Genomic DNA, 26,820 nt, shown 5'->3' with positions numbered 1-26,820 from the left:
CACATTTCTTACATTATTTACAGAACTCAGGAGTGCTACAGTCACTTCCAGAGGACACATCTGCAGTACATTAGAATGGCTGGTTCTCAATGTCATGCTCCACCACTCTGCAAGTTCCAGGCTCACTTCCTCTTGACCTCCCGCCAGCCCCATGGACAGATGCTAGACCCCAGTAGAGGTCTGACCCACTTGAGCTGGCAGATAATATGACTGTGTGCCGTGGTGCATTCATGCAGTTAGCAGGGAGCGTGTGTGGACTGTGTGGGCACCGCTGTGCTGACCAGCACGTGTTTGTTGTGCAGTGTAGACAGAGATGGTGACACACAGAGTTGGTGCCTCTTCTCATCCCTTCCTCACTCCAGAGCTCACCTCAGCCGCAGTGTGCAGGTGACTAGCACTGGATCGGGTCTTGCCTTTACACCCAAGAGCAACTGCATCTGAGGAAGGGTGTAATCTGAGAGGGGAAATTCTCACAGGCGATTCAGAGACTTTCCAGACAGCTCCAGAAAGTGTGGGCCAGGTGTCCCTAACACAACACACTTGATCAGCACTCTTTTCTGTCCTGCCTCACTTGCCCACTATGCAGGCTGTGTTTGAAATCTGCTTTCAAATAAACAAGCTCTATCTAAGCCTAGATCTCAGAGTCTACTTCTTTTGAGCCCTCAGCTAGAAAACTACAGGAATATAGAGTGTGTGAGTTCATATATAATAACAACCTCAATTATTTGCCTCTGTTTGTGGAATTCTCTCCTCCCACAGCACAGTCCTGCTGTTCAGATAGAAATCATCCACTGCTCCTGAAAACCAGACCATCTTCAACCCATCCCTTGTCATGGAGAAGGAGTTTCCCAGATGTCATTTTATTACAGCATGTAGACACACAAGTTGTTGCTGTTGTTAGAACTACTTGTAATGGAAGTTCCTCAAAATCACAAAGCACATGGGATTTACTTTTGCATTCTGTCGTCAATTACATTAAAAAAAGAGTGCTTGAGTAAAAGGCATTGAAAACATGGAACTTGTAGGCGTCAGGGGAGGCAGCCCCAATAATGTATACACATGTAAGTAAGTATGAAAATGATGAAATAAAAAAAGACAGAAAATGTTAGCAGAGAAATTGTGTGTACCTTGATGAAGACTGAGGCTCTAGCTTCTCTATGACCTCAGCCTTGTGCTAAGACATGAGTTTTTCAGTTTATCTTTGTAACCCTATCACGGGCTCTCTCCAGGTCAATGTATGTTTTTGGAATTTTTGCTGTTGTTATAGTTGACATGCTCAGTAGCCCCTGGAATAATACTCATGGTAGCTCAAAGTTCCACTGTAGAAGTCTTCCCATCTATAGTAATTAATAAATGTATATTAATTAACAAATTTTTATAGTAATTAATAAATGTACACAGGCCCAGCAGCTTTATAGTCATCCTTATTTTCATTCCATCACCAATTGCTATGAAAACAGCATGAGGATCTGAGATTCCTCCCACTACCAAACATTCACTCAAGTCTCATCTTCAATTTTAATGAGAGAAATCACAATATTGTAAGAAAATGCTCTAATTTTTGATACACACCTATGTAATAAACCTCTGTAAATAAACTTAAAAAGGAAATGGCTGTTAAATTTCTTAGCAAAACAATTGTATCACTTCAGGAAGATATAAAAGTAAAGGTTTTAATGACACTGTGGTGGTTTATTTTATCTAACACATCTCTTACCCTTGGATTTGCATTTTGAAGAAAAATGTATGTGTGCAGAAGTAAGTTAAATTCTTTCAAATTAAAATTATGTTTTAAAATGGAACAGTTTACAATTGCTGAGATATAATTTCACAAGGCAGTCTGGACCTACTGTAGAAAACGTAGCAACAATGCAAAAACATATTAATATGTTATTAGTGAACAGTTTTTTATAATTATCCATAAATAAAACACCAAAAACAAATGTTTTACCGGAAAGTTCCACATGGGAGTTTCCAAGTTAGGGATCAGTAGCAGGGCTTAGGAAAATTATGGCCTCAGAGCCTTGTCACCCTTCTCTTACAATGTTTGTATATGTGCACAGCAGCCTCTGCAGGTACACATGCACAAAAGTGTTTAAGACCAAATAACTGATCTCATTTTCAACCTCAGTGAGGGGTAACGGATAAGTAAAAATGGTCTACACTTAACGTAAAATACGTGGTTTTATAGACATGCACACCGAGCCCCGACTCCTGCCATTGTCTGCTGGGTAGTACATTTCTGGACTCCAGACAGAGTCCAGCATCTGCAGTCAGGGCTCTGCCGCTGCAGAGTGGAATCTTTGGGGTCAAAGAGGGAGTAGGTGCTGGGGCACAGGACCTCTCCCAGCTCTCCAGGGGCTTCAGGTTTCCACCTCGTCCTCAACAGGCCCCACCATAGAGAGGCCGGGGAAAGTCTCACCCCTTCACATGGCTGGCTCCATGTGTGCATGCACGTGTGTGATGAGATCACTGGAGACATGCTCCCTTAGCAAATTCCAAGTGCACACGCAATGGTGTGAACGCAATCACAGCTGTGCCTTAGGGTCCCTGAACGGCGAGTGTGGTCGGACTTCCCCAGCCTCCCACAGCAACCATTCTGCCTCTGCGTTGCTGAGTTTGACTATTTGAGATTTCACCTGTGAGATCAGGTGGCATCTGTCTTTCTGCACCTGAATTCTGTCACTTAGGATAATGTCCTCTACATTCATCCAAGCAGCCACAAACGCACGGACCTCCTTATTTTGGCTGAATAATATACCTTTAAAAATACACACCAGAAACACGTGCACACATGCACAGTGCACACTACACATGAATATGAACCTACACATAAATACCTTACCACTTTCCTCCTTTCTCTAGAATCTTCTCGAATCAGCTAGGATGAACCATTTATCATTTAACTTAAATTAAAATTCCCTGTTCAAAACTGTTAACTACCTACATCGCTATTCAGAAGAAAACCAAAGGCTACCACTTCTCGATAGGTGCTCTGTGGACTAAACCCGTGGATCCCAAAGTTCCTCACTCTCCAGCCCCATATCCTCGCTTCCTACCCTGCTCTTTTCTCATGGTTAGCCACCCTGCCTCCCAGGCCAGTGCTAAATGTCTCCCTGCCCCGGGGCCTTTGCAACGACCTTCTGCCTGAGATGTGTCCTCTGCATTGCACCAGGTCTCTGCAAACCTTCCACTCCCATCACCCCTCTCCCCCCACTGTACGTAGAATAACATCTGTCTCCAGTCACTCTCTGTTACTTTTCCTGATTTATGCTGCTTCTAGAGACTTGCTAAATGTACAGCTTCAGGGCATACTTGCACCCATGTGTCTCTACGGTGGTGTACCCCTGCCTCTAAGAGGAAACCTGGCTGTCAGCAAGCTCGTCCTCACTTCCTCCCTTTCTCCTTCCTTTTTTCCTGCCTTTTCCATGTATGGCCATTCCAGTTCCTTGTTAGCCATAAACTATATGCCATTCTGTTATCTTTATTATAAGTGGTGGGAATAAAATAAAGTTTATTTCTGGGGTTGTGCATGGCATCAAACTATACCCTACCTCAGCACAGACGTGAGAAAGCTTAATTTCATTATAGAAATAAGGAGCTTTTTTCACAAGTCAAATTTAAATATAAAAGAATGCTAAGAATTGCACCAAGACTCAATAGGGTGGCATCACAGACAAAAATTAATTAGCACAACACACATTTTATTATGTAGCCATCCATGAGAAAATTGATTCACACTTGTCAGCTTTACTTGTTCTCAGCAAGTAGCTATGCCACAAGTCCAGGAAAGTTTCTGTTCATTTGAGTTTTTGTGCACTCAGGAGAATGGAAGGGAAATTCCAGGAGATGAAGTCAAAGCAGACAGAGAGAACCCACTAGTCCACAGTGAAACACTGAGAAAAAATAGTTATAAAAAGAGTTACAAAAACCTGCAGGACAGCTTGAAGAATTACTTCAAGTTCCACCACTAACCATCTAATACAAACTTAGAAAGAGGCATAATATGTTAAATATATTATAACAAGTAGGTGAATTTTAAAATAATTAAAGAGTGATGGTCAATATTCAGATGATGTAGCTATATTGTCATGCTCAAAAGTCCTTTTATTCCACAGATGTTAATGAGCAATAAATAAAATGCAACCACACTTTCCAAAGTTAATTCTAATTTTATCTACAGGATTTTTTTTATTTGGAATGTGAAAATATGAAGACTTGCTTAAATAAATGTTATTAAAAATTGCATCCCTTCCTTTCTTTTTTATACATTATGCAGAATAAAATCGAAGGTATTTACAACTGCCAGGTTGCAAAACTTTGCACCCGAAAATATTTTAAATGTGAACAATGACTATGGATATCATATGGCTTCATTAATTATTTTACAAGTTGTGCTGTAGGATTTCCAGGTGAAGGGGTAGAAGTGGCAATGGCAAAAACAGAGGTGTTTGAGTAGGCTTTGCCTCCCACAGCAAATTGTTATCAGAGCAATTATTTTTAAAGTTATTTTCCTATATTGAATTCCTATAAAATCTTGCATTTGAAGAAACGGTGGTACAGCTAAAAGAAGTTTGAGTAACTTTGAGTTAATCCAAGAAGCAGATAAGATTTTAATAAAAGATGCATTTGAATCTACTGATTTCTGTAAGTGGGGAAAATAATTCCAAGTGTAAGCAGAAATCAAAGTGCCATGATTTGTATTCACCTCAAGGAATTTCAAACTTATAAAAGTTTTATTCTCAACCTTAAAACATATCTCTTGTGTGAGCATAAATTTTGCTAGGAATCTATCTTAAAGGCACAATTCAAAATATAGAATAAAACACTATTTAGAAACATAACTATGACACGTCTATCATAAAGAATTGAAACCACCTAAATATGCAAGAAGAAATAAATCATTAAATAGAGCACGATACCATTGTACTGTGAGATCATCCAGCAGGGTTTCCAGTGTCAGGAATATTGCTTCAGGGGATTCTTAGGTTATAACATTAAATTTAGAAGAAGCAGCATATAATATTGGGTGTACAGGCCCCAACAAATGTGAAAATTTATAAGGAAAATGTCTGAGAAAGAAACGAGAAATGCACACCTACATACAATTTAGAATTCAATTTGCAGGAGAGGGAGAGTTCACAAGCACACTTCCTCAAGGCTCTGTGGAGCACTGGGCCAGTGAAAACCTGAAGTCAGATGGCTTGGTTTAAAACAAGATCTGCCTCATGGGGAAGATTTTACTTTCTCTGTGACTCAATTCAGTTTTCTTTCAAATGGAAACATGTATGGTACCCATTCATGGGTCATTGTGATGGTTGAATGAATAATAACTGTAAAATGCTTATAACAGTACAAGCAAATACTAGCTAGTCAATAAAAATAGCTGCTGCTACTTTCTCCAATTTGGCATCAAGTGATCACTTTATATTAGTTTATTAAGATATTCACTGAGCACAGTATCATAAATTATTAAATGTTTGCAGCTCTGGGTGAATAAAACTTCCCTTCACAGGTCTCCACTCTGAAGAGAAATAAAAGGAGCGATCATCCCAAACCAGGCAGGCAGAACGTAGCCATGCATCCAGTCTTCTCCTTCGCCAGGGGTTGAAATGAAAGGGCCCTGAGACATGCCCTACCCTTACCTGTCCCCATCCTGCCTGACCATACAAACACACCACATCCTATTCTGTGTCTCAAACAATATTATCCTGGCTTAACTTCTATCCTTGTTCATGATGGTCCTGTAAGAAACCTCGCTCACTTGGTTCACCTTTTCCAACAGCCTCTCATCCCCTCAAAGGCATGCAAGTCTCCTCTGGCTGACCCCTAATCACCCCCCCATCTGATCCCTTGAAACCCTTCAACTGAGTCCTCTGAAATGCATGTTTAAGTTCAAATGAAAAAAAAAAAAAGTTCAAATGAAATTTCCTACATCTCAAATCTTTCGCTCACAGATTCCACAACATTGAAGTCCTGTGAAGAGTTCAGTGTCTTAGGCCATACACGACAGTATCTGCCTGCAGACCACATGTCCACCTTTGTGGATGTCTTCTTTCCTCCTGAGGCACCCCTACTTTAGTCTCTTGTCATTAGAATCAAATGCCTACTTTCCTGTCACCGTCCACAAAATGCACGTATACTCAGCATTCCATCAACATTTTATCTTCTGGTTCACTGTCATGTTTTCCAAGTCATGTCCCCAAAGGTTTTATCTTGATTTTTGTCTGTTTGAAAGTCAAGACTGGTAATCCTTTAGGTCACTAGTCCTTTCAGTTCATTTAACATGTCCTCCATCAACCACTCCCAATGGGGCCACTCATTCATGTCTTCATACATAGGTGATCATTTTTCACAGCTGCAACTTAGAGTGTCACATTCCCAGAGTCTTGGTTTCTGTGTGTCCCAATCACTTATCAAGCACACTAGCTCTAGTAATTATTTTTCCCATAAGATGTAGGCCACGCGGTGCTCTGATCTTGCCCCTCTTCTCTTGCTTCATTCCTTCGATCCTTCGTGTCCTCATTCCTCACTCAGATTCCCTGGACAACATTTAAATCAATTCCTGCATGTACCTCCCACTCTGCTGTCACACAATAAGATTGGAAGACACCTCAGAATCCAGCTAAATCATGTCCACTCTTGCTCCTGTGTAACAATTGCTGGAGGAAAACCAAAACTGAACTCATGCTGACAAGTCTAACTTCAACCTATTGTGGCTGTGATCTTGAACTGTTACTTAGCCTTGTCCGGCAGTCCTGCTTCCCTGATTTCAGAGTTTTCACCGATGCTAATATTCTATGACCTTCTTGGAAATCAAAAAGCAATTTAAACAACTTTTAGTTTAAATCCTGTTTAGCCACCAAACTCTCAGATCATTGAAAAGAAATGCCAATATAAAAATATTTGGGGCAATTGTGTAAAATTAGTATGACATGGGAAAATTGTTCTATAAGTTTGCAGAACATAGTATCCTTCTTAGAACTCCATCCTAAGGAAGTAAACAGAAAAAACAAAAGCAATGCCATACGTACAGAGACACTAATTATAGTATTGTGCGTAGAGATAAACACTGGAAACACTCATTATGTTTCATTATGGGGAGAGAAAGAACTAATAATTAGTGCAATATTGAGGATAAAATTATGCCAATTAAATTGAAATGTTTGTGATGTAACGCTAATTCTATGAAGGGGAATGTAAATGCAACATGCTGTGAGCTTGGAGTCGACTTTCAAGTCTGTTCTTTCCATTCTAGCTCCTCGATGGCAGTGATTGTAACACTGATATCTGCTAGTGGCATCAGCACTTTGAGGACATCAGATAATCTGTACCAGTCCTTTCTGAGAGATTAAAAGGAGAATCAGTCCAATTTAACAGATGGGAAGCTGGGGTTTTGCAAGAAAATAGCTTGTCCAAAATGTGCCAGCTTGCATGTGACATGTTGAACTTGAATGACAAAGTAATCACCAATAAACACTTTATTATCCACTACCAGTGAGGGGCATCCCCTTGGTCATGTGTTTATTTTGTAACTGGACACATACAACTTCACAGCTTTAAACAAACCACAGTTCCTGCCTAGAACAAAATATTGCAAAATCGCCATAAAGTCATCCACAAAACTGAAGACAATTGGCGGAGGCAATAATGGTTACATTAAAAACTTGTTAAAAGTTTATACTTAATGAGATAATATAAACATCAGGCTTAGCAAAGATGCAATACACAGAGACTAGGTTGAATATAATTGAATATATATATATATATATCATATATATACATACACATATGGATATTTTTCCTGTAGTTGGTTTTTTTCAAGTGTGGTAAGATTTACATGGGTGTTTATTCCACAATATGCAAGAAAAGTGCTGAAAATTAAATTGTCTGAAGTCACTGAAACTTAATTTAAGGCTAAGCTCCCTCCCTCTACGAGGACTGCCTCATTCAATCTTGCTATATGTTACTTCGTCCTGACATGACAGAACACTTAAAATCCATTTAACAATGTAGCTTCAGCCACATAACTGATAAGACACAGCTGTGTTTTAAATATCACAGGATTTACAGGCCCCATAAAAGCCAGTCTGCTCCTCCTACCCCTCCCTGCACCCTGTTTCCCCTGCCTTTCCCGCCCCTTCATTGCCAGCAGTAGAATGCTTGCAATTACAAGCCTCCACTGACATTTCTTACAGCCTTGCCAAGTGACATACTGTCATTTTCAAACACTTTGTATAAGGTTTATCGATTAAAGGACTCCGCAGCTTTAGAGGACTCTAAATGAAACTGGAGCATGCGTTATTTAGCAGGCATCATTAAGGATATTGCTGACACTGCTTCTGGTTCTTTGTTTAGTGCCATATTGCTTGCTGACTATCCTTCACTCTTCCAAGAACACAACACTGTCCTAAGTTGATAAAATTAGTCAACTCTTACAAAAATCAAAACAGGTGCTACATTCAATATTCTCTAAAGTGTCACACAACAGCGACAATGTGTTTTGGCACATATAGGTGAATATTTATCTTGAATGAATATGTCTAGACAGATGGAAACTAGGGTAGAACTTTATTGACAAAGCAGACTTAGTTTCCAATAATGACCCACATGCTGCTCATACTCTTTGGTTTACAGATCATGTTTCCACACAATACAAAAATGAACAAACAACAACCAAACCAAAACTCCCTCCTTCCAACTGCCCCAAAGAAAATGGCAGTCAGAGTAAGTGTGAAAAGCAAGAATTAGAATCTACATTTACCACCAACTTTATTTATAGCTGTGAACATGATGCTGAACTTCTCAGAGATTTAGATTCCTCTTGTAGAGACCCAGTGAGTGTTAATATTAACCCTGACTATTGAATAGACTCCTAAGAAATAGTGTGCATACTGTCTTGACTCAATGCCTGCCATAGAGGTTTACTCTTACACAGTTGTGGTGGTTGAATTTAAAGTTCTGTTGACTGGATTGAGGGGCTTCAAGAGAGCTGATCCATTGCTACTTCTAGGATTGTCTGAGAGGGTCTTTCTGGAGGAGATAGTGTATGAGTCAGAGCACTACATGGGAAAACTACCCTCAGTCTAGGTGGGCACAATACTTTTGGGTACAAAGAACAAAAAGGGAAAGATAGTGTTCATTTCTTACTGTACCTTTTTTCCTGACTTTGGACATTAGAAACCTGGTTATCCACACTGTGGACTCAAAAAGTTGCACTAGTGCCTGATTCCCCATCTCCTCAGGGTACTCTCTCAGGCAGTCAGACAATTGGCTGTCCCAGCTCTTTGGACAGACAGTCACACTTATAGCTTTCCCTGTGCTCTGGCATGTGTGATAGCCAGTTGTGGGTCTTTTTAGCCTTAGCAATTACTATGCCAATTCACCTAGCAAATCATCTCTAACATATTTGTATATATTGTGTTTATCTCTATCTATGCACTCCAACATCTGTTTCATTGGTTCTGTTTCTCTGGAGATTTCTTACCAATAAATACTGTTTAGATTTGATATTTCCACATCCCCCTTTTTTCCTTCTTGAGTAATTCACAGTTATTTAAGAAAATAAATTTCATTGATTTCACATTAGGAATGCAAGGATGGTTCAACACGCACAAATTATAATGTGATTAAGCGCATAAGTAGAATACATTCAGAAAAAGCCCTTGAAAAAAAACTAAACATCCCTTCATGATAAAAACCCAATGAAACTAGGAATAGAAGCACCACAACTGAAAATAGTAAAGGCTATATACAACAAAGTGAGAACAAAATTATACTGAATCAGAAAAAGAAAGCTTTTTCTTCTAAAATCCAGAATGAGTCAAGAGTGTCTACTCTTAACACTCTTATTCAATCTCGTGCTTGAAATCTTAGGCAGAGAAATTAAGGCAAGAGAAAGAAATAAAAAGTAAGTGACTAACGAAGAAAGACCTCAAATAATCCCTGAATGTAGATGACATGATCCTATACTTAAAAGACTGAAAACTCCACTAAAGATTCTGATATCTGATAAGCACTTACAGCAAATGTCAGGAAGAAAAATCAACATATACAAAGCAGAAACTTTTCTATACACTAATAATGAACTCAATGAAAAAAGAAGTATGATAAGCAATCTATTCACAGTTGCCTCAAAAAATGTCTAGCTATACACTTAACCTAAGATAGGAAGGAACTCTATAACAAAAACTATAAAACACTGAGGAAAGAAATTATGAAGACACTAGAAGGTTTTTGTATGAGCTGAATTAATATTGTAAAAATGCCAAGATTATGGAAATCTATTCATATATTCAGTGCAATCTCCATCAAAATTCTAAAGATACTCTTCATGGAAATAGACAAACCTAATCGTATAGTCCATATGGAAGCACAAAAGATCCTGAATAGACAAAGCAAACTTGAACAAAGAGAGCAGACTGAAGGTCTCATAATATTTTTTGGGGGGGGACTGGTGTTTGAATTCAGGGCTTCATGGTTGCAAAACAGATATTCTACCTCTTAAGTCACACCTCCTATACATTTTGCTCTGGTTATTTTGGAGATGAGGTTTTGCAAACTATTTGCCAAGGCTTTTCTTTAAGCATGATGCTCCCAATCACAGCCTCCCAAGAAGCTAGGATTATAGGTGTGAGCCACAAGCACCCAGCTGTATCACAATACTTGAGTTCCAACTCTACTACACACTCCTCAAAACAAACCAACATGGTACCTGTTTCTGTTATAAAAATAGACATATATATCAATGGAATAGAATAGAATACACAGAAATAAGTCCATCTAGTTGCAGCCATCTATTTCTTGAAAAAATGTGCCAAACCCCATACATTAGACAAAAGAGGCCTCTTTAACACATGGTACTAGGAAAACTAGATATCCACATGCAGAAGGCTGAAACTGGACATCTATCTTTCACCCTGTACAAAACCAACTCAAAACAAATCAATGATCTTAAGTTAAGACCCTAAACATTGAAACTATTAGAGTAAAACATATGGGAATCACTTCAAGATGTCAACATAGGCAATGATTATCTTAGTAGGGCTCCAACAGCTTGAGAGATAAGAGCCAAAGTTGACAAATAGTATAGCATCACATCAAATTAAAAAGCATCTCCACATGGAATGAGAGCATGCCAAATGAGGGAAGCCAAGCTCAAAAAGCCAAATATTATATGCTCTTAGTCATTTGTGGAACCCAGACCTGAAATGATGATGACAATGATAAGGGAACGTGAATGTATATGGAGTTCTGCCTGGTAAGGGGAATCAACAGGAGGAGAGGGGAAGAAAGGAAAACACTAAGGGATAAAGAGGAAGGAAGTACACTACATAAACACATGTGAAGCCAGCATAATTAAACCCACTGAACACTGAAAAAGGGAGGAGGAAGGGAGGGAATGGGAACGCCATGGAGGGGCGACCTTGTTCCATGCGGTACCCATGTATGGAATTGTCATGATAAAATTTCCTCATATTATGAACGATTGATAGCTCAAAAATGAATTTAAAGAAATTTTTAAAATTAATAATACCATTTGCCATGGCAATGGAAATATTTAATAAAGATATAGCCTTCAGAACAGGAGAAAGTAACTTGCCAACTATTCTTCTGACATTATCCAGAATAGACACAGAACTCAAAACATTAAACACCAAAAAAACAAATAGTCAATAAATGGCCAAAGAATTGAAGTGATGCTTTTCAAATGAGGAAGTATAAATGATCAATAAGTGCATGAAAACATTTCAATATGTTTAGCTCTCAGGGAAATGCAAATGAAAACTATATTGAGATCCCATCTCACCATGGTCAGAATGACCATCCTCAAGATAACAAATGACAAAGGCTGGCAGGCATCTGCCATGAGCCCTGGCCCAGGTGGGAGCCTCCAAGCTCCAACCTCCTGCCCAGAAGCAGGAGTTCCTGGGGGAGGGAGCACTGGAGGTCCTAGGATTGCTGAGGATGTGGGGCTGTGGGGAGAAATAGAAAGTCTGTGAGGATGAGTTCCCTGCAAAGGGAGCTTCTGAGAAGAGGAAACAATTTGGTTGGGAAAACAAAGCACTGCTGGTTCTGTTTTCTCTGTGTTTGACTTTTTCAGAAGGAGGTGGCTTCAATAAAATATATTTAGCTTTAAAGAAAACTGTTAGGAAAACCCTACAGCCAAACTCTTCTCTTTGGCTAGAGACTCTCTGAGCTGACTTCATACCTACAGTTTCATGTGAACCCATGGGTGTGGGCAGGGCAGTGACAACCCTGTGAGGTGAAGGGCCTCAGTTTAGACCTGTGCTCAGCACAAATCCTTCGTGACCTCAGGAAAGCTGAGCAGCTACCATGGAGTCTCTGCCACTGGCTCTGAATGACTTGTCCTTTTCAATGGAGGTGATTTTCGATTTCTGAGAGGCCTACGATCATGCACACACGTGAGTTGGCGTGGATGGAGGGAGAGAGGACCAAGGGGGAAGCAGAGCACTGCAAACAAGTGGCCACTCACTGCCTGCAGCCCTTGCTTCCTTCTCAGATGCAATGCTTCCCAACCATCAGCCTGCTTCTGTGCCTCCCAGATCTGAGACCCTAGGACTGTTTCTCAAGAAGAAAAGAGCTGTCATTCATGTGCAAATATTGGTTTCTCAATTCAAAGTCAGGTTCCTTTAAACATGTTTATTCTTCTCATCAAATAGAAAGGAAGGGGCAGCATATCAGAAAGGACCAGGCATGGATTCTATAGCTAAAGTGTCCAGGGGCAATTACCTCTCCCACCTGCAGAGTCCAGGGCAGAACACCTCTCTCACCTACAGTATTCAGAGTAGGTCCCCAGAACCAACAACCCCTCTCCCTGGAAGCGCTTTGTCCCTTCGCACTGAGGCACATCACAAAGCGATCTCTGTCTCTGTTCATCCCATGAGCCAATCCATGTCATCTTCAGTATCTTTCATAATTTTCCTTCATTAGCCCTGGTGCTCCTTCCAAACCTAAGACAGCATAAGATGTGGTTCCAGTTGAGAAAAAATGTTTGGCTTAATCAAGAGCTAGCTCATACTCAAGCTTTCCTGAACTAATTTTGAAATTGACTCTCCTCACTGATCCTCTTCAAATGTTATCAATCCCTTTGCAAATAAGTCTGTACCCCAATCAGACTAACACAGTTTACTATTCCAGACTCGTTTTCCTAGAGGCCATTATAATTAAACTCTCTCTGTATGTCCAACTCTACACCATTAGTTATAAAGAATCCTACTCACAGATTTAGAATTCTACCTAAATAAAGGAAATAAACGAATCCTTACATTAATCCAGATGCTAAATCTGAGTCATCTGATGCAGTAGCCCCCAGCACACGTAGCTACTGACAGGTTGAACTCTGGCTATTTCACACTGGGAGATGGAGAACTGTAATCCACACAGATGTTGGAACATATGAGAAAAGAACACAAAAGTACTTCATCGGTACTTTTCACTGCGTGTACATTGCAGTGGGAATCTTTTGGAAGTATTAGGTTAATAAAATCCATTATTAAAATGATTTCATATGTTTCTGTGGTAACAGAACTGCAGTGACCAGGTGATCAGTGTCATTCCTGGCTCACATTTGTGGATTACGTCTCCAGGGGACAGGTGTGTACCACATACAAAGGACATGGCTTGCTTACGCATGGAGCAGGTGATCAGCCTGTCACCCTCAACAAAACTGACCTTCACCTTTTTAAAGCTGAGGTGACATGAACTCCCATTCAGACCATTGACCAAGCCAGCAACTCTTGATCTCTATTTCCCCAACCTTGGTTGACATCACTACACCAGCATCCCTCAAATGTGAAGTAAGATCAGAGAAGCGTCATCTGGACCTGACCAGTTAGAGATTTTAAATTTTGGGCACTGATGTTAGCATGTTCTGTCTCATAAGCAAAATGTTGTCCTTCCAAATGAGTGGCAAGAATGTAAAAGAGGCTCTATTTGGAGCGGGTACAGCGGGAGGGCAAAGGGCAAAAGGAGAGGGTTGTGGGGGGAATAAGATCAAAGAACTTTATACTCACAGATGAAAATAGAGGAATGAAACTTGTTGAAATAGTTTTAAGAAGTGGGGGAAAGGATGAGGTGATGATAAGAGGTGATGAATCCACTGGTCTTTGTATTTCATGTGTGAAGATATTTACATATATGAGTGCATAGAGAACACAGGTGTGAATACAGAGATTTCCAATAGATTATACTGGTGAGAAAGTTCACTTTAATTGTATAAACTTTACTATTCACTCAGTTATCTCTTATGTGTTTCAGCTCTCAGGTAAGAAACAGGGGTGTTTTTATTTAATGCCCTGTAACTCAGCAGAGGAAAATAATATAACTGACAAAATGAAGCAATGATTTAAAAATTCTGTGAGGATGGATAAAGATCTATGTGTAGGACCTGGACCTAAATTACTAGAGAAAACATGGCAGAAACACCACAAGATATTGGTATAAGCTAAGTGTTTTAATAAGACCTGCAAATCACAGAGAATGCAAGCAAAAGTGGACGCCTGGGACCCTATTGCACTGAGACACTTGTGCACAGCAAAAGGCACAATGACCACAGTGAATGGACAACTTTTAGAAAGGAAGAAATATTTTCAAACTGTCTACATATCAAGGAATTAACACCCATTTCCTTGCTGTGATGTGTGACCACATGGCTGGGTTGTCGTCAATGGAATGTGTGTCTGCACCCAGCACTAGTAGATAGAGACCTGTCCATAGTTACCTCACATGCTCTCCTCCCTGGGCCGACTGTATGGAACAGCTGGCTGCTGTGACTAGTAGCCAGATGGGGAAGATGGCAGTGTCCAAACCATCATGAATATCAGAACCAACTACATGTCAGGAACACTCAGCTAGAACTTAGCATGAGCAAGCACTTGGGTTTCACTCTGCTAATATTACATGATCACAACAACTGAACAGGAAAGCCATGTACACACATGACACAGCAGTCATTATGGATGGAAGCAAAGAAGAACTCATCTGGACTCTGGTCTTTGAGTGGCATAGGAATGGTGATGTTGACATCCAAGAGCCGGAAGCCTCCTTCCAGCATTTACTTGGCCCTGTGGGCAATGGTCACACCACCACTATCATAATGTCGGCTTTTACAAGGAGCAGTTAGACAAATTAGGGGGGACTTCAGTGTGATGAAAGAATAATATATAAATGCTAATGTTTCTGATACTGCGTCAAAAGACACCAAGGAGAGCAGTGACCAAGACCTTACATCATAGGAGTGGAAGGGCACTTGATGATGCCAATATTAAAGAAATCGGCCTGGGTGGTCACCTTTGTGGGATGAGGCAGGTGATATAGGATCAGCCTGACGCTGAACAAAAATGAGATCCAGCATTGGGGAGATGAAGTAGAAAGGCACCAGAGGGGCCAAAGGATGATGATGCAGCTACTTCCCATTCATCACAGATGACATGAGGGAAAACTCACTCCTCCAGCTTGGACCAGATTTTAGATTTCCTATGCAAGGACATCCTCTGGGTACACATTTGCCTCTACTTCCTTTTCATTGTGTTTATTGCCCTATAGCGGATCTAGAGACAGAGGGCTGCTTTTCATGCTTCCCATTCAAGAATTATGTCTTTACCTTTTCATGATGTTTTTGGCAGTACTGGGGTTTGAATGTATGGCTTCGTGATTTTTAAGCAGACTCGCATCCACTCGAGCTATCTTTTTACTTTTGATTTGAAACTACATTGTCTCTGGTGTCCCAAGCTCAAAGGAATTGATGATGCTGTACAGATAACGCCTAACATTATGATTCTATAATTTATGATTTAACAATGAAGTAGGGAAAATGTATAGGAAATTAATAAGACATCTAAATTAAGAGCTGAAAGTATCCTTCACTGAAACTCTCTGGTGCCTTCACGTCTTCCTTTATGTTTCTCCTCTGGAGTGACACCATCCTGTACCTGGTGAAACATGACAACTTTAACAGGGACCATGAGTAACAGTGGAAGCAAAAACAAATACAGTGGAACCAATGAAGACAGAGAGATTAGGTTAAAATTTGAGGATAAATGAGAAGCAGGGAAGATGGCTTCTCCAGAAGAGGAACACCTGACTCCCACTCCTGCCAAGCAGTCCACTCGGTGCTGGGTTGACCTCCTTACTGCGTTCTGACTCTGCTGCATACACAACCACAGCAGGTTTCTTTGAAGAGCATCATGTGACTCTTCACGTGGCACACACACTCAGGGGTCATTGTTGTGGTTGAACACTGGTTGGATTGAAAGGTAAATTTATACAACTCTGGCCACAGTCCCTGTTGAGTGGATGCAGTGCTGTTTGTAGCTGTGCTGTCAGGAAGGATCCTCAAGCAATTCACGTAGCTAAACAACTGCAACTTTGGGGAAGCAGAAAATATGTTCATTCCATTTTTTAAAATCAGCTGACCCCACATTGCTGCAATCCATCTGTCTCTTCTGGATATACCACATCTGCACATTTAGAAGAATTACATCATTGATCTTTTTCTTTGTGATCCAGTACCTCAATCAATAAGAAGCTGTTGTGTCTTTCAATGTATTTTATTTAGTGCCCTTTGAATCTTTACGAGGCCAACTATTGAAAATGAAAATTGTTAATATAAATTTATTAATCTATAGTATAAATGATGTTTATCATGACAAAAGCATCTTGATATAGTTGGGATTTATTAAAAATTGCTGATAGAATAGGACAGTTCATTTGCAAATTGTAATATGAATCTTGACTTTATAAGTAATTGTGGCATTAGTAAAGACTCATCAATTAACAAAAGACTAGTGGGGAAAATGTGAGCGTCAAAGAAGTAGACTGGGGCCACTACCCATGGAGTAGGATAAGTTTTCTATAGAAGGAAAACATGGATACAGTGACTCACTATGTTATAGGTTTTGTTTTATCTCATACATCGTAACAAACTAGTTAAGGAAACGGCATTAAGGCATAAAAAGCCAAGATAAAATATGAACATATATTGATATAAATGCTATAGGAAGTTAAAGAAATACCACGCTTTTGTGTGTGTGTGTGTGTGTGTGTGTGTGTGTGTGGTGGTGGTGCTGGGTTTTGAAGTAGGGATTCACGCTTGCAAAGCAGGCGCCCTACCTCTGGAGCCACTAGAAATTAAAGAAATAGAGTAGGAATGGAATGGAGGTAAAAGGAACGTAGTGTGAGAGAAAAGAAGGTGGTTTGAGTTGAGATTGGAGGGATACAGGCAACAGTGAAGAGTGCTAAGCCAATGTGGGTTCCATGTCATCCAGCCTCAGTGGGATTATAACAGGAACCACTGGGACAAGAAGGAGGAGGGGAAAGGATGCACTTAGGAAGTTTCAGTGGTGGTGTTCTTCAAAGTGAATTGACATATCTGAGAAAGCCAAGGGGCGTGGGGCATAGGGCTGGATTTGGAGGACGCCCCTGTTTTGATAATAGGAAGGTAGAAGATAATTACTAGCATTAAGAAAAACCACAGAGGAAATGAGCATTTCAGGAAGCATGGAAGACATAACAGAATTTCTTAAGGACAGAAAAATTCTACCTCATCACTAGCATCTTCTAGTTATGCCGTGGTCAACCACTTTTCCTTTCTATGCATCAGATTCTTTACCTAAAAAATTAATCTGTAATAACACACCTTCTTGTGAAGATGAAATGTGGTTCAGTCATGGCCCATAATAAATGTACAATGCATACTAGCTTGTTGTAGTGACAGAAATATGCTACAAAAATAAGCAGCATCGCAGAGGTCTCAAGAAACTACAATTATAATTTTTTACAGGAAACACGGCAAATGTCCATTAAATATGATAGATTAGAATGAAAGCATTCTGATGAAAACAATACAATGGTATGTATTTGAGGCTGTGAGCTGGCACAGTAACAAGAATGAGTTAAATGTCAGACTTTGCCAGTGTGATGGTGAACACTTGTAATCCCAGCTACTTGGGAGATGGAGGGAGGAGGATAGCCTGTTGAAGGCCAGCCCAGCCAAAGTTACATACATGAGGTCCTGGGTTCAATCCCCAGTACTGACAAAAATAAATGTATGAATGGAGAGAGAGAGAGAGAGAGAGAGAGAGAGAGAGAGAGAGAGAAAGAGAGAAACTTCACAGTATCCCTGGGAAGTTTAGTAAATTGGATTTCAGTTTCTTTACCTGTTCAGTGAATGTTAACAAACATTGTCAGTAGGTGTCCAAGTGACAAGCTTAGCAAATGTCCTGGCATTTCATTAAAATCTCAGTGAAAGTTGCTTGCACTTTTATTTTTGAACCCATACAATGAATTTTTCTTGCAAAGGTCAAAGCATAAGATTGGATATATGCTTTCTTAAATATTCAAAGCTTTTTTAAAGAGTTCATCAGAAAGGGTAAAAGTGGTGGGGATACAGGAAAAGTGACCTTGCCCTGAATCACAAGGAACACTGGAAGCAGTGGATTCTCTTGTGATCACCTGAATTCAAATGCAGAGACTGTGGAAAAAGACCTGAAATGAGGATACTTCATTAAGAAGGTATTTTTAACTGTCCTGAGGAAGGAATAAACAATGAACCATAATACCCAGAAGGAAGGATGTAGCAAGAATGAAATCTTAGAACACCATGACCAAAGGTGACCCCATGGGCAGGAGTGCATAAAGTTTGAGAAACTCGCTGAATGGAATCTTGGATCTTTGGTGGACATATTGACAGGTCGGTCATGCACTTGTGACTTTACAGCATCCTAACTGCAGTTTCTTGCACAAGTAACCTGTTACTTTTGGAAACAGAGGGGGCTGACTCCGTAAGACGCAACCCTTTAAGTGAAAACGTGTTAATGACAGCTCTGAGGTCACGCACTGGGCCCAGGCTTCCCGTTCCCAGCACCCATGCACTACCTCTGCAGAAGGGGGCTGGGAAGTCCCACGAGGCGCCATTCCCCGGGCTGAAGATACAGGTGAGCGTGGCATGGCCCTCCAGGACATAGCCTGCCAGGCAGCTGTACCGGATCTTGTCGCCTATGTTGAATCTCGTCCCATGGAGAACTCCTTTCAATATTTCCCCAGGATTTCCACAGGTGTGGCTTGGTAAAACTGTTGGAAGGAGAAATAAAAAATGAAGTTAAATAAAAATATTCTATCAAGGTCCATTTATATTACAAAATAGATCATCAAAATTAGCAAATTTTAATGACTTAAAAATTGTGCCTGGAGAATAAACATAAAATGTCTTCATGTTCTGAAATACCTACACTACAGCCCTTTTATAACCATTCCAAAACATGTGGATAAGTGTATTTTGTTAAAAATTAAACACACTGTTCTGCTTAGGGTCTGACTTCCAGATGATATCTAGATTTTTTTTTTTCTTGAGGTGCTGGAGATAGAACCCAGGGCTTTGCACAAGCTAGGCAAGTGCTCCACCACTGAGCCACACCCAAGTCCTCTAGCTAACTTTATGATTCAGTAGGACAGAGACACTGAAAAAATCGCATTAGAGACAGAGTATGGAAGAATATCCACATTTAGACTCTTGTTTTCACTCTGATAACGGGTCAGACACATGCCACCAGTCAACGTTCAAGCAACGTCTCATACATCAAACCTGCATTAAGGAATAAGCTAAAATTCTTGTTCACTAATTTCTCAGCTTTTTAAAAAAATGTACCATTCTTATAATCCAGACCTAGATTCTGCCCTGCTGTAGAGTCTCGTTTAAAGCTGGGTTTTAAGTATTGTGTTAATGAGTATACTGTATTCAATTGCACTTCAAACACAGAGCCTGATTCTGTTCTTTCCTGAATATGTCACAGTTCACCTTGAGACCCTACCTCAAAACGAGCCCAGCATGGTTCTACACACATGTGGCCCCTGCTACTTGAGTGGTGGGGAGAGGAAGATCACAGTCCAAAGCCAGCCCAGGTGGAGGCCCTATCTTAAAAACAGCCTAAATCAAAGGACCCGGTGTGGCTCAAGAGGTAGGGCGCTGGCTGAGCAAACACAAGGCTGTGGGTTCAATCCACAGTACTGCCTCCAGCAAAGGATTTTCTAAGTCACCCCCATTCAGACATAACCACCATGATAATCCATGGTCATAGCAAATAATTTAGAACAGAACTGATGCATCATTAATCTGAATGGATGAAATTTATTTTTTCGGCTGCCGTGTCCATTTTTCTAGTTTAAATTTACATGTCCTCAGTAGATTAGCTGTTACCATGAAGTATTCAAATCAGCTAAGATGCTTGTATTTTAAAAAAGCTGCTTCCAGGTAAAATCTATCTGAAAATGAACAAGACAAAATTATTTTTTCTGCATACATTTCCTGCCTAGGTATAGGTACCTGTGAATGTGTAGGTGAATGTAGGGTAGTATTTTCTTTTTTTAAACTCTAAAACATTGCTAGAAAATAGGGAGCTGTCGGTGATTTTCACAAGTATTTTTATTTATTATAGAAAGACTTAAATAAGTCCAAACTAAGCTATGGCAATGTACTTCAAAGACAGACAAATGGTGCTGAGTTAATATTTAGTTTTACTGATATGCTTATGATAGCTCCATTTACGTTAAGTGGGCAGTTCAAGTTATTTAAAATTAGTTTCTGAAATATGAGTACAGAACCTTGTTAATAAGCATCAAGTTAATAGCCAGCTGGTTACAATCATTCAAGACTAATTCTAGTTACTTAGGAGGCAGTGATAGGGAGGATTGATGTCAGAGGCCAGCCCAGGCAAAAAGTTTTGAGACAATGTCTCATCTCAACCAAAGATGGAGCACGGTGGTACACACCTGTCATTCCAGTGACATCCTCTCAAAATAGGAGGCTCCTGGTCCAGGTTGACCTGGGCATCAATGTGAGGCCCTATCTTAAAAGTAACCAAGGCAAAAAGGTGTGGAGGTGTGGCTCAAGTGGTAAAGCACTTGCCTGGCAAGTGCGAGGCCCTGAGTTCAACCCCCAGTACTGTCAAAAGGAGGAAGTTAGGAAGGGAGGGAGTAAGGAAGGAAGATAGGAAGCAAGAGTCTGTAATCACCTTTGTCTTTTCCAAAAGAATTTTCTTACTTAAATTTATTATTCCACAGGCAAGGACTCAGTTTTGGCAGATGTACTTTATACTTATAAAAAGTGACTCTTTTGGCTGTGAGTATCTAAGGTAGGAAATGTTTTGACTCTTTCTTGGGTGAACACTTGAGTCTAGGACTCAGGACACTTGTCGTTCGTGGAGAGCTCGGGGCCTCATGAACTGAGACACGGGCTGAAAGACCATTGTGAGCGGGGAGCACAAGAGAAACAGAACTCGGGACTGCAAAGGCTTTGGGGTTCTCCTTCACTGTGCAGGAATATGTAGAGCGAAAGCATCTTTCCTCATTCCTATCTAATTATTCATATCTGACACATAATATTGAGCTTATCCATGGCATTTGATGCTTCTCTATATGTGTACCATAGGTAATCATGGGAGGACCTGGTGCTCGCATATCTGTCACTTGAGAACATTTATCAGCTTTGTGTTGGAAATAATCAAAAGCCTCTCTATTAGGTATTTTGAAATACTCAATTCTTGTCAACCATAGTTGACAAAAATTAGAAGATTTTTCTCAAATGTAAATATAACTGCTCTAATAAGGAACTCAAATAATTGAAAAGCAAAACAAATAACTAAATTCAATTTTGAAATGACCAAATGATCTTAATAGGCCTTTCTCAATAGAAAATATAGAAATGGCCAAGAAAAACATGAAAAATTGTTCAATGTCACTAATTATCAAAGGAATACACGTCACAACCCCAACAAGATGTCTCATTCAAGTGACAATGGCTGTTTTGAAATGACCCAAGGCAGCAGAGGCTAATGAGCTGCAGAGAACAGAGATCTTCCACACTGCTGCTGGGAATGCAAATTACTTTGTCCACCATGGAAAACAGCATGGAGGTTCCTCAAAAACCGAACACTAGAACTACCATATCACGCAGCAGACCCGTCACTGGGTACACATCCAAAGGAAAAGGAATTCGTGTTGAAGAAAGTCCTGCACTTTCTGCTTCTGCAGCACAATCCCAGCTGCCGAGGAGTCCAGCGATGGCTGAGCGGATAAGAAAACACAGTGCAAATACACACGTGCAGGTATGTACATACATATACAGTGGAATCCTGTTCTGCCATTAAAAATAATGAAGTTTGGTCATTTCCAACTACATGGGTGAGGCTGGTGGACGGACACATTGCCATAAATGAAACAAGCCAGGCACAGAAAGACAAACAGGACATGCTTTCTTGTATGTGGGAGGCCTCCTCATTTCTCCTGAGGATAACTGTTTTCCATGACTGTTAGTAATATTTCTTACTAGTCAGTACATATTTACTAGTAGAATGTGTCTGGATCAATTGTTTTCCCAAAGACAAAAGTTATCCATGTAAATTTATCAAACCATTTTAAACCTGCTGAAGATAACTCCAACAAGTAATGACTTTCACAAGTGGAAAACACAAACAACCCATTCTGAGAACTGAATTCAGATTATACAGTATTTGTACCCATTTTACTGTTGAAAACAGCAAAAACTAAGTTTAAATTAGTTCAGACACAGACAATACCATGTTCAGTTGTACAGAAAACTCCATATGGCATCATTCTGCCACGAGAGGGGTAACAGAACGCAGGATGTAGCACCACATGCACCAGCTTTGCTGTTTACTGTATGCTGGGTTAATCTGTTTAAGCAGAAATGAAGCAAAAAGAAGTAAAATGTCAACTGTGTCATGTGAAAGAGCACTCCCAGGAGCTGTAGAAAGGTATTGACATCCATGTATTGGAGAAAAATATTCCTGAATACAAGGGTCCCCCAAAGTAGACTCTGAAACAAATGTCTACAAAACGTCCAACAGAAAGCTAAAACCCTGAATCAAGAAAGGGTAAGAATTTTTCCCACTCAGTATCAACATAGGAAAAATGATGCAGATGCTGAAGGTGGTAAAAATAAAAATCGCAAATTTTGAATTGACATCACATTTCATATGTGCTGTAGCTGACATGGAGAAGGAACCTTTGTAGGCAGGTGGGACTCCCATCCCAAGAGCAATGGTGTCTCACCCCTGTGGTGATGGAGGCTCTGCAAGGGCCAGGAGGATGACTTCTGGGCCATTTGAGACCATTTTAACAACTTCCTTTCTGTTCCTCTCTACAGATTATGTGTACACCTTACCTTCTTGACAGTTAATTACAGCAGAATTTAAATCACACATATCAAACACCCAGCTTTGCAAGGCAAGACACCTTTACAAAGGGCAAAGCTTGTGGGAGAGGAGAATGTCGCTTAGCCTTCTTCAGCAATTCCCTTTAGGTGTTGATTTAGTGGAAAGATTCCATCAGTGTTTATTTCCCTGGTAAGGTGTGAAGATTGAGTGAGACCTCATAGTCTCTGAATAGCTCTTCCTTCTGACCGTATTCTGAGAGCAAATTGTAGCCAGCCGTCAGCAGTTCTGCAGACCTCGCAGTGTTCCAGGCTGGGGAAGCACCCTGCCCATCTTTGCCTATGCGTTGTGTAGAATACTGACGAGCTGTCAGCATGGGCTTGCTGAATATGTATAAAATGATAAGTGTGAGTATTCATGTCATATAAACAATACATTCTCCTGGACGTACAATAACTGATTTACATGTATCATCAGCTTGATGGGAATAGGAAAAATAAGGTTTTCAAAAACAAGTTGGAAAAAATATCATATTAGAAACAATACCTCAGTTAATAATTTATAACCTTAAATTACCATATTCCCAACTAGGGAAAAAAGAATCTAAGAATTTTTTAAAGGAAAAATAACCTACAGTGATTAAAATTATCATTGGTTGGTAGCATAGAGTTGAAATTTATGATTTAGGGATTGTGGATTTTTATTTTCAACTAATTTAATGTTTTTAAAAATATTCAAATTTTAACATGGGTAATATGAATAAGCAAATAGATATCATGAAAGATGGGTTAGAAAATTTACTTCCAGTTGCAAAAAACAAAAAATACAAATATACTCATGTTATAAAACCATCAGAAAGCTGGTTGTGGTGTTGTAAATCTGTAATCCCTGCACTTGGGAGGTGGAGGCAGGAAGTCTCAGAGTTCAAGGCCAATCTCGACTACATAGGGAGACCTCATCTCAAAAAACCAAGGGCTGGGATGGTAGCTCAGTGGTAGAATGTTTGCTTAGCAAGCACATGGCTCTGCATTAGATGCTCAGCACCACAAAAAATCAGCAATTTAATTAAAAACTTGTAAGTGGAATCTTAAAATTGAATTGTTATGGTGATACATTTATACAATTGTTTAAGCCTCAAGTACATAAAAATTGCCAATGTTTGGGAATCCAGTGGATGAGGAAAACTAACTTAAGATCGAGTAACCTCGAACCAATTTTATTTCTGCCAATTTCACGTTAAATAACTTTTTAACTTGTTTCCCTGAAGACCATGAATGCCCCTTGTGTCCCCAGAGGAAAAATTCACATTAAGTATTTGGTAAACACTATCAAAGTGACTCAAACTCTACTTTTCATTGTCATTAATCCTTCTTTCTCATAGATGCTACAGGAAAGGAATTCTTATTTACGGGGTGGGAATTCTGCACTCAGGGCAGGCATTTGTTGATGTGAAAAGATTTCTTGAAAGCAGCTCTGGGCACAGCTCTGGGTCTCATGGCACATTTTCCCTCAGACATCAGGAAGCCACGTTTACACTGGGGAGAGAAACACGGGCTGGCACTCTAATTAAGCTCGGGAAATTCCCTCCATGACACTTCTGATTTGGCAAGTACAAATGGTCACAATTCAGTGACTTAATGGGGCTATTACATCAAACCTTGAACCCAATGTTTAAATGATTAAATGGATGTCATATCAACTCCCTTTCCAAAAGAAAAGTGAAAGCTCGCTCCTCTGTTATATGCAGCATTAATATTCACTACTGAACGGGACAGAAGGCTACCAGAAGAAGCTGGGATTTCATCAGGGGAGCAGTGACATTTTTAGCAGCGTGTGCATAGTGGAGGATGCATCAGGTATACTCATCTGGAAACTGGGGTCCTGAGTGTTTCCCTCAGTTTAGTTTATACTGGGCCTTTTCTGTGGTCCTCTCTCAGTTTAAGGAAATAAACCCTGACATATGCATAAGACACGTGACCCTGAAAGTGTAAAACAACGCCCCTTGGTGTGCCTGCCTCTGGACTGTCTGCAGTGGCAAGTCCAGTACCACACTCCCTCCTGCCCTAAGGAAAAGACAGAAGAATGAGGTTATATAATTTTCAGGAACACTTTCAAAAGCAGCTCTTCAGGCCTGACATCTGTCCTCTTGCAGACTCTGAATCATAGACAATCAGTAAATGGAAAAATGCCTCGAGGTCAGTCCCAGGACAGAGGTTTTGAAGGTCCCTAAGCAGGTGACCGTCACTCAGTGCCATCCTTCTCCAAGTCTCTTACTCCATCCTGAGGGGCACTGAGGAAAATGTGCCTGTGAATACCAATCCCATGGAAAGTACCAGGAGCAGGGGGAACAGCTAAGCCAGGAAGTAGGTTTGAAGTCTGTGTGCAAGTGGAAGATTAGTCCAAGTCAGGATAAGAGCTGTCATGAGGGATTAGTGTGGCCCACACTTATAGAAAATTATATAGCACCCCAAGTTACAGGTTTCAGATATGCTGCCATACTGAATCAGCCTTCTGTCCTACAGCCTGATTTTGATGTTAGATGAATAACTGAAATCTTGGTTTCTAGGTCTTGAAAAAAGGCAATGAAAAATAAAACCTATTCATAATTTTTTATGAAATTCAATCAGGTAATGTAAATAAAACAGACAGCTGGACACTTGGACCTGTACTTGACATGGGATCTTAATAAGACAACTCAGTTCTTTATTCTGAAATTACTTCATTTTCCCTAAACTCTTATAGTAATAATTGGTAATAGATATATACCACACTATGGGCTAGATATTGTTCTAAGTGATATAAATGTACACATATATATATTTATATAGATGTAAACAGTATGTATGAAGTAAGTACAATTTTATCCCTATTTTATTGAAAAAACTGTGCCACACAGATGTTAAGTAATTTTTCAGACCACACATCTGGCATGCATTTGTGGTTGGAGTCCCACATAGTTTGTAACACATGATAAAATTTCTTTTTTATGAAAATGCTGTCAACAAGGGAAGAGACCCTGATAAGAAATCGGTCATATCCATGGTGTTGGCAAGATAACTTCCTCTGAAATTCTCTTAATAGGAGAAAGGCCACAGGACAGATGGTGTGACAAAGTGATCACAAGCAAACAGACCAGCTGGCAAATGGATTCAAAACCTGTTGATGGCATTTTCAAAAGATTTCCAGTAGTGATTGGAAGACATCTAAAGCTTTTGCTAAGTGAGAACATAAAAATGCCTGTAGGAGAACTACTTTCACCACGGAACATGACTTTGGAGAGGTACTGTTATATTTGGACTTGAAGTCTTCCTTGAGTGCCCATGTGACAAAGGCTCGGCTGCCAGCCCACGGTGCTATTGAGAGGTGGTGAAACCCTCAGAAGGTGGGGACTAGTTGGGAGGAGGTTGGGTCATAGGGGGTGGCCCCTGATGTGAATATCAGACACCTGTCCCTTTCCTTCTTTACTTTCTGGCTTTCAGGAGGGGAGTGAGTTTCCTCTGCCACCCACTCTGGCCACATCATACAGTCTCACCACAGGCCAAAGCAACAGGGTCACAAGTGATCACAGACTGAAACCTTTGAAACCAGCAGCCAAAATAAATCTGCCCTCCCCCTCAGTTGTTTGTGTCTG

The 26,820-nt window shown here is 40.2% G+C and overlaps 1 protein-coding gene across 2 annotated transcripts in view; it reads right to left on the bottom strand.

Annotated features, from left to right (window-relative positions):
* Csmd1 (CUB and Sushi multiple domains 1) overlaps positions 1-26,820 on the bottom strand; it is a 1,661,894-nt gene that overhangs the window by 832,437 nt on the left and 802,637 nt on the right. For both annotated transcript variants that reach the window (XM_074055299.1, XM_074055300.1), the window contains exon 4: positions 18,898-19,092. In XM_074055299.1, coding sequence (XP_073911400.1) covers positions 18,898-19,092 — 195 coding nt within the window. The remainder of the gene's footprint in view (positions 1-18,897; positions 19,093-26,820) is intronic.

Source organism: Castor canadensis, chromosome 14 (genome assembly GCF_047511655.1).
Source record: "Castor canadensis chromosome 14, mCasCan1.hap1v2, whole genome shotgun sequence".
Classification (NCBI taxonomy): domain Eukaryota; kingdom Metazoa; phylum Chordata; class Mammalia; order Rodentia; family Castoridae; genus Castor; species Castor canadensis.
The sequence above is the reverse complement of the archived record's forward strand: the minus strand, read 5'-3'. Positions and strand labels throughout refer to the sequence as shown.